We start from the raw sequence: 15710 nt of genomic DNA, 5'->3' as shown, positions 1-15710 counted from the left end.
AATGATTGAACACCTTATATTATCAGTTATTATGAATTCGTATTAACAATAATTTATCAACTCACGAGAAAATTTTCATTAAATTTTCAAGCTATTTATGCTAGCATAAACAATAGTGTAAAAACCTTAAAATAAAATTCCTATAAAGGTATGTAGTGGAAATTTATTTTGAAAATGTCATTGTACATTGTATATTTTTATATATTTACTATTATAATAAGAAGTAGCGTAAATAAATAGTGAAAATTCCATTGTGGAATGTTAATAAATAATACAATAATTGTTATGTTTTACACTCTTATCACTTATGTCACGAACAAGACAACGGAACAAAGATCCATTAAATCTTAATAATATTAATATTATATTATACTAGAGAGCCTATATAATGTGTATTATAAAGATTATAGGCTATCTATATTATACCTACAACTATATACAACTGTATAGCCGCCCGGTGATTGCCGGTGTATCGTGTATATAGAAATCTGTGCATCACAATTCTATTATCGTTGATAATAAATAAATTGATAAAAATAGGTATTTATCATGGAGTAAACAATTCGTTCGATTTTGTTCCAAAGGCGGCGACGACAGTTGTTGTATACGTCCGTGATGGATACTTATGAGCGGCAGCGATTGGATAGCAAAGATCAAAGCTCGGTGTTTATAGGTCCTACAAATATAAACAAACACGAAACCTAACCAAATCCGATTGATAGATTAATACTGCCTAATGACTCAAGAGATTTTCAAGAGTTATAAGTTTAAACAATCTTAATTATTTGCAAGCGGCACTACATCCCCAGTGGCCGTTCCCACTAGGCCACATTATGCAGCCGGCCAGGGATCGAGAAAAATCCTCCAGCAATGTGGTAATTGTGTTTTTCCATATATTTCATCTTCAGAAATTTTTTAAGAATTTTTTATACATTTTAGAAACCCAATTACTCGTTAAAATTTACATTGGCTGGTCACACCAAAGCTGTGTCGTCAGTAAAATTCAGTCCAAATGGCGAATGGCTAGCGAGTTCATGTGAGTTGCTTTATTGAATTTTAGATTTTGTAATATATTTATGATTAGAACTGTGTTTTGTATTCAATTTTCCAAGTTAGTAATCCAAAAGTTTAAAAAAGCTAAAAATTTCCTTAAGTTCCCTGTTCTATGTTTAATTTATAATCTAGGTCTCTTATCACATCATTTACTAATCTTTACATGTATTATATGAATAGAAAATTTTTTGGTATTATAGGAAAAGGATTGTAGATTGTTAAATGTATCATCATTCACCTCTTAAGGATTCACTTAATTTTCAAAAATACATGACCAAGCTTATTTATTACAGACAAAATAAGAATGATAGATAGTTTAAGAATGTATGAACTAATATCCAATATTATTAAATTACTAAATTAGCTATTGTGGTACTGACATATCACAAATTTCATAATTATTTATATGGATTACAAAACTTATTTGTTAATATTAATACACTTTATTTTATAGTGTATAATACTGTAAAACAATGAATTAAAAGACTGATGTTGTTTTCATGGGCCACTAAATCATGTTATTGTGACTTTTTATTTTGTTTCATTATATGTGTATACCTACGTGGTGTAAAAAGCAATAAATAAAAAAGTTGGTGGGAGAATAATTTTTTTGCCCACTTATTAGGATGCAAGTATTAAAAATCATACACACTTTATTATTACATTTTAAATTGATGTAAAATATGTTTGGTATCATATACTTGAATAGTTATTTTGAAATACACTTAAAAAATATATTTTTAAATTATAGTTTGGTATATTAAGATAAATTTGTAATTTATATTTATTAATATTTTAATTATTGTTTATAGCTGCTGACAAATTGATTAAAATTTGGGGTGCTTATGATGGAAAGTTTGAAAAGTCTATTGCTGGACATAAATTAGGAATCAGTGATGTCAGTTGGTCATCTGATAGTCGTCTTTTAGTATCTGCATCTGATGATAAGACTTTAAAAGTTTGGGAATTAAGTTCGGTAAGAAATTATTTTGTATTGATTATATTTAATCTAATTATGAACGATATAAGTTATTCCAGTTTTTATTTATTATTAAGTGAATATTATACTTACAGATGTTTTATCCATCTAGCAAACATACCAAATAATTGTATTGAATTCAGTAGAACAAATTTGTATTACATTTGATAATTATATAACTAACCTACCATATAGCTTTAAGTTAAGAACATTATCTGTGTTTATACAATGTTTTTCTACGATTTATCAATTTTTTCAAATTGTCAATTTATCAATTGTTTCTTGAAAAAGATTTAAAAAAATAAAATTTACTTTATTAAATTTTATAAACCACTTGATTATTATTTATTTTTTATTTTTTTAGTCAAAATGTGTCAAGACGCTTAAAGGCCATAGTAACTATGTTTTTTGTTGTAATTTTAATCCACAATCAAATTTAATAGCTTCTGGATCTGTAAGTTTAAAATATTTAGGAGAAATCATAATTCTATTTTCATATAATTTGTTAATTTATTTAGTTTGATGAAAGTGTACGAATTTGGGAAGTAAAAAGTGGTAAGTGTTTGAAAACACTTCCTGCACATTCTGATCCAGTTAGTGCTGTTCATTTTAATAGAGATGGATCCCTTGTGGTTTCCAGTAGTTACGATGGTTTATGGTAATAATTGTTTTTAAATTTATTTATGTATTATGTGTATTTTAAATTTTATAAAATTTATTCTTTACTTAAGTCGTATTTGGGATACTGCCAGTGGTCAATGTTTAAAAACATTGATTGACGATGACAATCCACCTGTTTCATTTGTAAAATTTTCACCTAATGGCAAATACATCTTGGCAGCCACTCTTGATAATACACTAAAATTATGGGATTATACAAAAGGCAAATGTCTTAAAACTTATGTTGGTCATAAAAATGAGAAATATTGTATATTTGCTAATTTCTCTGTGACTGGTGGAAAGGTAAGTATTGTAATTTAATTCTTACATACTCAGTGTTTGCTAATTTTTTGTTTATATAATTTAAGTGGATAGTTTCGGGATCTGAAGACAATATGGTGTATATTTGGAATTTACAATCAAAAGAAATTGTACAAAAATTACAAGGACATACAGGTAAACTTATTTTAAATTCATACAAAAGTAATTATTTGTATTTAATATTTGCTTTGTTACTATTTAAAATTTACCTTTGCTTAAATGTCCTAAGACATTTTTGTTTTAAAACTTTTTAGTATTAAGTATAAAATTAGTAAATATCATCTGATTTGTTTTAAATTGGTTTACAGACGTAGTTTTGTGTACTTCATGTCATCCAACAGCAAATATAATTGCATCAGCAGCATTAGAAAACGACAAAACAATAAAACTATGGAAAAGTGATACTTAAAGTTTAATTTAAAGTTTGATTATTATTTTGTATAATTTGTATAAAGGGAATGGTTATATTCTCCTATCTTGTGACTATAGTCTTATTTTCATAACTGTAAAATTACCTACAGTAATAGTAATAGTTAAATTATTATTATTTTTAGATTTTTTCTTATTTTTTTGCTCAAAACTCAATATTATTTATAAATAAACAACTATACAATTATATTGCCTTAAAATATGATAAAAAAAGATAATTTGCTGCATAGTAAATTATCTTCAGTGTTCAAAAATTTTATATTGTGAAAAATATGACTGCTTTATCATAAGTAAAATGCTAAACTCATAAAATTGATTATAAATATTAAATATATAACTAGACTTATATTGTAGTGTGTTTTAAATTTAATTTCACTTAAAGTTTTTATGTTTTCATTGTTCACGGTCAATAATTTTAAAGATCAATTCTGTTAATCATATATATCCAAGTATTAATTTAATTTTAAAATTTACAAAACAAATATATTGCAGTCCATTAATTTTATACACTATTCGTTTACAACTTTACAATTAAATTATTTTGTACTTTTATAAATTGTAAAGTATTTTCTGGAACTTTAAATCATGTTTTTGAAACTTTAAGTATATAATTCTTATAATAGAAATAAATTGAAATCAAAATGATATTTTGTTTTTGGGTACCATGATTATATTTATTCTAATACTTGTTTAAAATATATTGTATATCAAAAATTAGTTTTTGATTAAATGTATAATAATAAATTGTGTTAAAATAAAGTAAATTCCTATGATTTTAACTACTATTACAGTCAATAATAACCAAGTAATGGTAATTTGACCATCTGTAATACCAGAAATATCAACTACAGTTGATTTACTACTAGAAACCACTCTAGAAATTGAAAATAAAAACATTACTATAGCTTCAAAAGGTGTCACTTTGCTGTATAGCAATGAATAATGATTATCTATATCTTGTCTTTGAGGTAATTTTAATAATACCATTAAATTGTTAATTAGGTAATAAATCATAGATTTAAAATGATTCAGAGTTGGAAATTTCTAGTTTACCAACCTTAAATATAGTTTATTATAATATATAATATTTGATCCTGCATGGTGATAATTGTGACAAATATAGGGCTCGTGGAATTGCCATTTCTGAAATTGTTAAATACCTATATAATATATACTATACTACACATTTGTTAGGATTACATCCGTACCAAATTTCTGAGTGAACAATCAATGCTGCTTAGCATTGGATTGCTTACATTCACAAACATTACTTTTTATTTTAGTAACTTTTTGTATTATGGTAGGTTATATTAATTTTGAAAAAAACTATGTATTGATTATAATATTGTTATTAACTTAAGAGTAAATACCTACTTTCCCTAGATCAACATAGTTATATGGTGCTAAAAAATATAAGCTTAAAATTAATCAATACTTTTTGAAAATAATTGTGTATACAAAATAAAACAAGTAGTTTTCTAATCTTTATGAATAATATCATTAAATTACAATATTGTACAAATTTGAACTTTAAATGTCTACAAAAGAATTCTGTGCTAATATATTTTTAAATTCTTAATTTTCTGTAAAGGTTTTGTTTAAAAAATGTTAAATTACTAAAATGTTCAAGTTTTGGTTATAAAAATTCATAAAACTAATTTTATAAATTATTAACTATTAATTTGCAAAACTTTATTAAAGACTTATAACAAAATAATTGTGCATAGTATTTTCAATTTTTTTTAGTGCATTGTAGGAACAATATTTTTGACATCTTAATTTCTTGTGATAAATTTTAAAACTTTTGACCAAACCTTAACATTTTATCAATTATTTAAAAGAAAACTAAATTGACTATCAATAGATTAAAATTAATCTGAATATTATGACAATTTTATGGGAAATAGAAAATTATAATTTTACTAACTATGTAATTATTTTACATATAAATATTCAATGTCAATTTACATCAACAACCAATAAATTAATTATTTATATAGGGCATAGTAATACAAACTCATTAGCAAAGATTTTGAAATATTAACATTAGGTACCTTCCAATTTGTTAATTATGGTAAAATAATATCAATTATCAAATTCTCTTTTTTAATAAATGTGATATTTAATTTATTACTTTGTTCCTGTTGTCTATTAATTACTTGAAAATTTTTTTTTTAATGAGAGTTCAAATACTTCTTTGAGAAGATTAAATAGTATAATACGTTATTAAACTATATGTTTTTGAACACTTATTTTAAAATTAATTTACCTTTTAAAAAAATACAACTTTGTTTTTATTTTATTTTTATCATATGTCAACTAATTTGATGACCCTTTTTTAAACTTAAAAATGCCTACATTCATAGATTGAATGATAAAAAAAAAACCTTGCGTATGTCACTTAAAGATCATGTGCGTGTCATGGAGACACACGTGATATAGGTTTGCCATCTCTAACCTAAAGGTTAGTCAAATGTGTTAATAGTAGAAGAAAATGCTAAGAGCAACAAAAAAATTGTAATTGACCAAAATTACTTTTAAATAGAATATATAATTTTAGATTATTAAATTGTATGCTCTTACAGTATAGTGAGCTTAGTTCCTAATCCTAAGTAAAAATGATTTTTGTTATTTAGTAAAATGGTATAATTGCAAATATGTCAGACGGTAAACCTTTAAATTAAAACAAGGTGTATTTTCCTCATAGAGATTTAACTCATTTACACTATGAATAACCACTGAACACTATTGTGTATTCTTGTGTAAGATAATGAATACTACGTTTGTTTTACTTCAATTTTTATGTATAAAAAAAAAACAATTTCCTAGTAATTAATATATTCCACCACATTAATTATCTAGTTTTTATTGTGTATAAATATCAGAACAATTATAAAAGTAAAGAATAAGTAAAATTTAAAAACAATTATTACAACTACTTCTACCTAATGCACATACATTTTGTTTTAGATTTAATATTATTAAGATATCATAGTAACAATAATCCTTAATCCATTTTATGTAATAATTCAAAAATATTAGTGACATAATTATATAGTTAATTAAGTGTTAAAAACTTTTTTCATCATTATATTAAATTTACATAATACTATGTATATTAAATTTATAGTAGAGACATGTTTTAGACTTTTTTTGTGACAAAAGAAAAAGATTTTATTTAAGTGTTTATTTTTCTTAAGTGTATAATATAATTTTCAAGAAATGTGAAGAAAATGACTCCATTTCATTTATTTTTACTTTGTTTTCCATTGTTGCAGTGCCTAGAAATGTAAAACAAAACATTTTATAATATTAAATTGTATTCAAGTTATTTATTAAGTATTGATTAAATTTAAAAATTATAAAAATGTATAACATACAGTATAATATATTAAATAGTATTATGTTTACTAGTGTAATCACTAATCATAAATAAATAATTCTGTATTGTCAACATTTTTAATTAATAGTTGAAATTTAAACGCAATCAAACAGTCTTTATGGTATGAGCAAACATTATTTACCTTCCATAAAAAATTTAAATATACACATTAAGTAGAATAATAATAAATCGTTAATTAACATAATTATGATAAAATAATAATAATAGTTATTTCGGATAATTTTTATATTCTGACAGAACATTTGATCAGTATATAATTTAAAATATTTAAGTTACTATTTATAATTTCATTTTAAAATAATTAACAAAAATAAATGAATATCCTAAACCTAAATTGCTTATGTCTTATTAATATTAGTTACACTGTTAAGTTATAAACTAGAAACCTATTAAGAATAATACATTTTTACAATTTATTGTAGAAAAAAAAACATTTTTTATAGTTAAGCTCAAGCAGAATTCGATGAAAATTATTTATAGGTATAATTGGATTGTATTTCTTTTTCAAATTAAAATTGCTTTTACAAGTTATAATATAAATCTTTCCTTCAGTAAAATTTTCATAATATTATATTACATTACATTGAGTTTAAATTTAAATAAAAATAATCTTAACAGTATCATCCATATTCCAAAGACAATAATTAAAAAAGAAACTAATAATACATAAAGTATAATAAATGTAGCTAAAATTTAAATTGTTTCTTATATTTTATTTTTATTTTTCATATTTTAATTTTAAAAATAAATAAGAGAACACACATCATATTAATTAGTTTTTTATTTAACTACCACAAATTGTGATTGTAGATTAACATTTTATATTTTTATTAAAATAAACTTAATTAAACTCGATAATATAGTGTTATTTCATTAGACAATAAAATATAATTTACGGAATGATTAATTTTAATCAATTCTTTAAGAAAATAGATATATTATTTACTTACATGTGTTACTGACTAATTTTAAGTAAAATGGTATGATTTATGCTATTAGATAGTATTTACATATTTTTTTGTTTATAAAGCTCGACGTCTACAATTCACAAAGATAATTTTAATTTGTTTTATAGACATAATTTTAAGAAATTTTATTTTATTATAATTATAAAACAAATTAAAACTAAGGTAGAATCAAAGAAAAATTTGGCTTTATTCTTTTTTTATTGTTTATTATGTATATTTTCAGTCTTCTTTTTATTTAAATGGAAGTATAGCTATTTTGATAAATATTTGGTCATCATCTATATTACCACTTCTTATTATATTTAAATTAAAGCAAACATTGTAGATGTCTGTTAATGCCCTTGTAAATTGTAAAGCCGAGTATAAATAACTAAACTAAAAAAGTTATTTTTTATAATTCATCAGGTATGCGACAATCATTACACCACCACTAAGAGCTAAAATTCCAATTCCTATATTTCTCAATGGATAAAACCACGACCTTTTGATTTGTTCCCATTTTTCTTGCTCTATTTGTTTTCTCTTCATAATTTTTAATTTGTCTGCCATAATTTTTATTTTTTCTGCCTCTTCTTCAATTTTGTTCTTGTTTCGTTCATCTTTGGTATTTGTAGTATCCATACGACTACAATAAAATAAATGAAGTATTAAATTTAATACATAAAATATAATTTTAAAAATAACTAATGAAATTGCATACTCATTAGATTTAGATAAATCAAGATCTCTAGGAGGTGGTAATGGTGGTGGGTTTAATCCATTTTCATCACTATCAGACTCTGATACCAACGATTCTTCATCATCATAATCATTTTCATCCTGCTGCCTTAATGATTCCATACGAGGAGGCGGTAAAGGGGGTGCTTCACTGCTTAGTTCGCTATCACTACTTTCACAGTCTGATCCGCTCATATTATTCAACAAAGAGCCATCTAAACTAGGTAAATTATCCTAAAACAAATGCATATAGGTTATATATTAACAGATTAAAAACTAATCATTGTAGACACTAAGATATTAAGTTTAATATTATTTCGTTTATTAAAAATGTTTATATTATTCTAGATGTGATCTAAAATTGTATTATACTTAGGAACTTTTAGGACATTTAAGTAAAAATGTATAAATACTAAATACATAAATGTCTGGAAACTTTTAAACTTACTAAATATTTTTGAAGCTTAATTAAAAAATATATATATTAACCTACTTTTCTCAATATTTATTTTATTTTATAAGCTATATGTCCTAAAAAATTAACCAATATTATTATGGCCACAGTTTGTCCTTACTGAAATAATAAAATAATAATAAATAATAAAAATACGTAGCACATTTAATGTTACTGGAAAAAGTAAAAAATAAAAAGACCCACTGTGCAAAGTTCATCTCTATAAATCAATAACTATTAAATATCCAAATATTATTTATTAGTTTTTTTGATAAAGACAACTTAAACATTTAAAAAAATAATAATTAAGTAGGAGATAGTTGAAAAAACAATAATTAAAGGTAAACTTATTAATAAATATGATCTTTTAAATAATAACATTAAATTACATATTTTTTTGAAGGACCCGCCATACCAACATTTGTTTTCTCTGTCTATCTCCCATATAATATAGGAACAAAGGTGTTCTGTATTTCTCCTTAAATAACAATATTTACCTCATTTTCTGCTTCCCAATTTGAATCAAGGGCTTCTATAACACTTTGGTATACAAATCGAAGTTGTTCAGGAGCCTGAACAAGTCCCAATCTACATTTTCTCATTTCTGCTAATAATGTACGTATATGAACATAATTTAAGCCTTCTGGTGTATTCATCTATATTAAATACACAATTTATTTTATGATCTAAATTTAAATTCAATCACTTAATTTATTCACTTTTATAAGGCAAGTATCTATTAAACAAAATGTTCCTGAACGTCCTATTCCTGCAGAACAATGAATGACAATAGGCCCATGAGATGGATCAAGACTACCACTACGTCTAACATCTCTGAGAAATCGTAAAAATGGTGTGGGTGTTTTGGGTACTCCGAAATCTGGCCAATCAGTATAATGGAAATGATAAATCTCACGTGATTCTCCAGAATCTAAGTCATTAAGTCTATATAAAATAAAAAAATAAGATTAATGTTTTTTTATAAACAATCAAAACTAATTGATTCTTACTTCAAAACACTTAGTGCATAAAACCCATGATTGATTTTAGAGACAAATTCTACAGATAAACCAACATCATTCCAAACAAATTTATCATTATCCTTTTTTTTCTTTGGCCAATATTGATGACATTTAAGCTTAAGGGAAAAAATGTTAACAATCACAATTAAATAAGCAATTTGAAACATAGTATAAAATATATATTTTACTTTTTTCTTTTCAATAACTTTGTTCAACATTACAATGGCTTTTGAACTTTGTTCCCATACCATAAGCCAAAAATGGGAAGTGCTGTTTTCTAAGGGTCCTTGAGTCAGTATATACTGCCTTTCACAATTACATACCTATGTAAAAAATATATAAACATTTATTCGTAAATTTATATTTTTATATGAACACAGGATTCATCAGTGATGCTCAGCTCCCTAATTTTCTTTAAATTATGCATTTTTTCAGTTTCTGGTTTTTGGAATTTTAAAGTATACTTATTGACTAAATTTTTTTACATTGTTTAAGGAATATTTTATGATAATTCAAACTTATTTTTTTTTCACATATTGAAGTAAATATAAAAAATAGAAGATATGACAGCAGTGATGATTTGAAAATTAATGATACGTTGTCTAAGACCAAGACTCAATAAAAAGAACTTATTGTTTAGTATAAAAAAAATATATTTTGGAATAGCATTGAACTGATCACTGAAATTTTAAAAACTATAGTATAAACTAAAAACTTAACATAGAAACTATCAGGAACCTAATGAAAATTAATAGCAAGTGCTACTTACTACTAAAAATTAGAAGGGATGAAGCATTAATGAGACTATTTATTAAAACTGATATCTATAAAAATTGAAAACTTCAGTAAAGATTTTTTTAAATTTATTTGTATAATATAATAGGATTGGTATTAACTGAGACATTTTTTTTGATTCACTATAATGTACTAATAATGTTTAATTTTTTTTTTTTTTAATGTTAGTGTTAATGTTACCTTATTATTTGTGCCTTTTCAATCTAATGATAATAAATACAATAAAATAGCTTAAGTTAGATTATAATAGCATACTATATTCTAAGTATACTAATAATGTATAAAATTCAAAACCTAGAATTTGAACTTATATTTTTTTAATGGATCAAAAGACATTGAGATAATTTGTGAAAAAATCTTAAGTATCAAGAGTCCATGAGTACATGACAACATCAACTATGAACACAACTGTGGATAGTCTTAAAAAACTTTGGTATACCTGATAAATTAATGAGATTAATTTAGATATGCATTGAACAAATCTATTACAACGTACATTTTTAGAAGGCTCACTTATTGAGAATATTATCGTAAACAAACCATAAAAAAAACCAAGAGGCAGACATTAGCAAAGATGGTGAAACACAGTTGTGAGATTTAAAACTTGTTACTGGATATGGATATAGCATTGGATAGAGAAGGGTAGAGGAGTATGTTGGAAGTGGTGATGGTCCTAAAGTGACCGTTTAAAACCTTAGAGGAAGATGAATCAAAGAATTCAGGGGTATAATGATAAAACATGGTAGATTCCACTACATATAAAAATTAAATACAAATCATAGCTTAAGTCCCTCCTCCCAAAAAAAAAATTGTAATCAAGCCACACCAGATGGTGTGTCAAATGTTATGTTTAAGCTAATGGATAAAACAAAACATTAAGCCCCCCACGGATGTGACCAATTATCTGTTTATGTTACAAATATTTGGTTTTTAACAATGAACGAAGTTTTATCATGTCTAAAAAAAATAAAATCTATAAAATTAAAATATTAGATGCAAATATTTTCTGATAAGTTAAAATTATTTTACATAAATTGTATATTACTTGTACAAGATTGGCATTTATGTAAGATACATTTCCTCTTTTTAGGATAATTCTAGTTTCATCATACGGTGAAACATCTTGATATCTATTTAGTGCCTTATTTTGTGGTTTCTTTGCTTCGTCAGATGTTTTCTTAATTTTTGAACTTTCTACTTCAACAAACTGAAAATAAAAATAAAAATTAAGTTAGCTTAAGTTAATATATTATCATACTATTAGTAAAACAAAAAATGAACTACTAATACATATTAAAAAAAAAAATTGTTAAAATCATAATTAATAGATTTAATAGAAATAAATAAAAATAATATTAACAAACATCATATTAGCATATATATAATATTGTCTGTTTTTAACTTAATTATAATGGTAAACATTTGTTTTGTCCTTAGAAAATATTATGATAGGACATTTTATTGAAGTGTATAGATTTAAAAATGTTGGACTCAGGTGTATATTAATTATAGGCCATTTTAAATCATTATTCAATTAAAAAAATTATTTATATTATTTTTTAAATTTCACATAAATAACTATAATTATCTTTTGAAACTAATTGTTATACGTTTAATTAAAAAAAAATAATAAAATTACAATTATAATAGAAACTCGATTAACCATTACAGTCAGGACTATGAGGGTTAATCGAATAGATGGTTAAGAGAAATTTTGCAAAAAAAAGTATATATATATATATATATATATAAATATATATTATGTGTATTTTTAAAATAAAATGCATACTTATTACATACTATATAAAATAATTTGTCATTTTTTTTTTTTGTTTTTTTGATGTTCTAGCTTTGTTAGCAGCTATATTTCGTATATAATATTTTTTTTTCAGCAGTGACGGATGATGGATAACAGAGAGTGACGATAAATAGAGTGCCGGTTAATCAAGTTTCTACTGTAATTTAATATTTAATAATTCTAGAGGACAAAATATCCTTGCTTAATATTTTTGAGGAAAAAACATCCTAGATGTTAATATATTTTTTTAAGTTATATAAAAGATTATATACCTATATATTTACAAAAACTCAAGTTTATACCTCATAATATTATTGATGTATGTATCTATACATTAAATAAAATACATAATAATAACTATGTTAACTTAATGGTAGATTAAACAATTTAATTCACAGTTTATGCAGTTAAATTATTAGAATATAAGAGACATTATATTGTTTACAGAACATAATTACTAAATCTATAACCATTAAATTTACTTACTCTGAATGTCATGTTCCACATATTCTTCGATTCTATATCGTTAAATTCATCTTGTAATCTTTTTTTCACTTGTTGGTCGGTATGCATGTTGACTTCTTGATATCTTTAAACAAAATGCAAAATGTTTGTTTTCTGAATTTCTTTTAGTTTCAAGCAAACAAGAAGTGTGCACCTGTTTGTCAATCGAGGTGTAAACTACAAAATGTTACTTATACTTAAACACAAAATATACAAATTTAAATTACAAATACAAATAAATATTATTTAACTATAATATTATAATAAATCGTAAAAAAATTTACTAAATAGTAAATTGCAGTTTTCATTACTAAAACTGCAATCAATTTAGTAGTGGTTATTCATTTATTATCACGATATTCTGCAAGAAATGTATTACATTGATGATTGTTATCATCAGTGTGAACCACCACGTAGGACGAAATAACCAACTAAACCAACACGAATAATCACTGGACGTTTTTGTTCCAGCAGCTATGCTCTATATTGGTTGGGGGCGGTACAACAACTTTACCGATTAAAGATAAAGTCCACACTGATATGAATAACTACACAACAACAACCGTGGTTCTAGGGTTCGACTATAATAATAGAAGGTAGTGCGCACAAAAACACAAAAATAAACATTATGCCAATATTAAGATAATGGCTCTTCGTTATCTATAAGTTTTATATATTATTATTATTATTATTATATTATATTGCATACGGTTACAGTATAAATATTAAATACGGTATCTATATCTAACGTCGTAATAATATTCCGTGAGTTGATGCAAATTTATTCAATTGCAAAATTCATTCATTTTCACAACACCGGATCCGATTCTTCATTAGACATCGGGTGCTCTGTTTGAGTAAGTGTGATCGCCGGACTTAATCCAGTTTGACATTGGTCGGTCGTCTGTGTATAATGTATACGTATATTGTGTATATTGTCAATGACCCAATAATTAATACACAATAGTGTCCTAGAGACATCTATACACGTTTCTCTCCCGTGTCCTCGAAATTACAATAATTACCATTTTATTCTCTAAACAATTATTTTGATTTCGCAACTTTTTTTTAAGGTTTTTTTTACCATTGCGGCATTGGCGTTTCACTTTTACTGTACATTTTGGTAATTTATTGTTAACTTTGGTTTTTAGAATCATTTGAGTGCGTGTGTCGCGTTGTATGGCTCGTAAAAATAAAGAAAATAAAAACATGGCTCTATCAACCATGTTACGAGATGAAGGCGATAGCAGTGAAGAAGACTACCGACGAAAACGAGACAAGAACAATCAGGTATTTTTTTAATTCTTCTATTATATTTTTCTGTGTCTGTGTTGATGTATTATTTTTTAACTTGTTAGGCGGTTAAAAGAAGTCGAGTTAAGAGTAGAATGCGTACTCAGCAGACATTGCAACGTGTGAATCAATTAAAAACTGAGAATGATATACTTGAAGAAAAAATTAAACTTTTAAGTAAAGAACTAGGATTTTTAAAAGAACTATTTATGGCACAAGCTGGTAATATTTTTATAAAAAAATCATTATAACTTATATTGATTTTTATTTCATTATGTTTTAGGCACATCACAAATTGAACTCCCCAAATCTGTTGACCTTAAAACATTATTGAGTGACACAACATCAGACATTTTGGATAATGATTTAACAAAACCTCAATCTTCATCATAAGTATAATATAATTTGTTTAAATTTATGGGCACAGTTTATTTTATAAGTAAAAATAATGTTATGAGTCATATTGATTTAATAATTTTTTTAATATTTTTGTCCCATACTCAAAAAAAAATATTTATTTGTTTATATTGATTAGGTTATGGATTTTAAAGTTTAAATCATTTTTTAATGGTTTCATTAATGTTTGTCCAATTGTATGTATGTTGTGCAATATTTATATTTATATTTATTTTTTCAAACAATTGTACAATTTAAAAAAAAAATTGAATGAATGTTTATTATGTGTAATTATTATGAGTTTTGATTTTAACATATTAAGATGACCTGCATTGAAAAATGGGGATGGTTTTAAATTCATGCAAGAATATACAACCGAGAGAGAGAGAGAATTGTTGCTTAATAAACTAGTAATTCCTTATTCTTTTATTATTTTTATAAGTTAACTTATTTCCTGAGCTATAAGCATATTTTGACAGTCTCAAAAAAATTAGTTTAATTTTATTTTTACATTAATGATTTAATTAATCTAATTAAATATTGGTTAAATAACCATCAATAATAATCATTATGATGCAAGATTCAATTCCAACAAATCAATATATAAAGTTAAATACTTTATATCACTCAGCTATGCAACTGATTCTGCAGTCTATCCAGTAGTTGAGTGAATATGATATTTTTTAATACTTGTGTCATAGGTCAACTTTTATCAATTGCCTTATAATAATATATCTTATTTATTAAAATGAAAGAGATAGTAACCTTAAAACCTATTATAGTGAAGCAACATTTTTCTTAAAAATAATAAACTATTGGTTATATATAATATAATATAATTGATTAATTGCAACATAAATATTTATTGTTGAACTATTATAGAAATACCGTAAGAAAAATATCAACACTTATAAATTA

At 24.2% G+C, this 15710-nt stretch overlaps 3 protein-coding genes across 6 annotated transcripts; 2 read left to right on the top strand and 1 right to left on the bottom strand.

The window, feature by feature from the left end:
* Nucleotides 1–610: 610 nt before the first annotated feature.
* LOC114125296 (protein will die slowly) lies at nucleotides 611–3629 on the top strand. The gene is made up of 8 exons (XM_027988889.2): nucleotides 611–875; nucleotides 940–1036; nucleotides 1866–2029; nucleotides 2397–2486; nucleotides 2551–2690; nucleotides 2764–2995; nucleotides 3061–3148; nucleotides 3322–3629. The coding sequence occupies exons 1-8, from the start codon at nucleotides 834–836 to the stop codon at nucleotides 3420–3422; spliced, it is 954 nt and encodes a 317-aa protein (XP_027844690.1). The 5' UTR covers nucleotides 611–833; the 3' UTR covers nucleotides 3423–3629.
* Nucleotides 3630–6292: 2663 nt separating this feature from the next.
* LOC114125300 (tyrosine-protein phosphatase non-receptor type 2) lies at nucleotides 6293–13439 on the bottom strand. Of its 3 annotated transcripts, none has more exons than XM_027988898.2 (9): nucleotides 13086–13438; nucleotides 11847–12008; nucleotides 10195–10329; nucleotides 9995–10122; nucleotides 9704–9929; nucleotides 9482–9640; nucleotides 8514–8764; nucleotides 8295–8438; nucleotides 6293–6723 (listed from the first exon to the last, which is right to left on the bottom strand). In XM_027988898.2, exons 1-9 carry the CDS (start codon nucleotides 13170–13172, stop codon nucleotides 6687–6689), a joined length of 1329 nt encoding a protein of 442 aa, XP_027844699.2. In that variant the 5' UTR covers nucleotides 13173–13438; the 3' UTR covers nucleotides 6293–6686. The 3 variants fall into 3 exon arrangements, with proteins under 3 accessions (XP_027844699.2, XP_027844697.2, XP_027844696.2); XM_027988896.2 differs by lacking the exon at nucleotides 6293–6723 and having other exon boundaries at nucleotides 7609–8438; nucleotides 13086–13188; nucleotides 13258–13439; XM_027988895.2 differs by lacking the exon at nucleotides 6293–6723 and having other exon boundaries at nucleotides 7609–8438; nucleotides 13086–13439.
* A 353-nt stretch (nucleotides 13440–13792) lies between these two features.
* Nucleotides 13793–15083, top strand: LOC114125301 (CCAAT/enhancer-binding protein gamma). Of its 2 annotated transcripts, none has more exons than XM_027988899.2 (4): nucleotides 13793–13960; nucleotides 14255–14393; nucleotides 14462–14618; nucleotides 14680–15083. In XM_027988899.2, exons 2-4 carry the CDS (start codon nucleotides 14283–14285, stop codon nucleotides 14787–14789), a joined length of 378 nt encoding a protein of 125 aa, XP_027844700.1. In that variant the 5' UTR covers nucleotides 13793–13960; nucleotides 14255–14282; the 3' UTR covers nucleotides 14790–15083. The 2 variants fall into 2 exon arrangements, with proteins under 2 accessions (XP_027844700.1, XP_050060558.1); XM_050204601.1 differs by lacking the exon at nucleotides 13793–13960 and adding an exon at nucleotides 13974–14176.
* The last annotated feature ends 627 nt before the right edge of the window (nucleotides 15084–15710 follow it).

The sequence above is a fragment of the Aphis gossypii genome, chromosome 3 (genome assembly GCF_020184175.1).
Source record: "Aphis gossypii isolate Hap1 chromosome 3, ASM2018417v2, whole genome shotgun sequence".
Classification (NCBI taxonomy): Eukaryota; Metazoa; Arthropoda; class Insecta; order Hemiptera; family Aphididae; genus Aphis; species Aphis gossypii.
The sequence above is the reverse complement of the archived record's forward strand: the minus strand, read 5'-3'. Positions and strand labels throughout refer to the sequence as shown.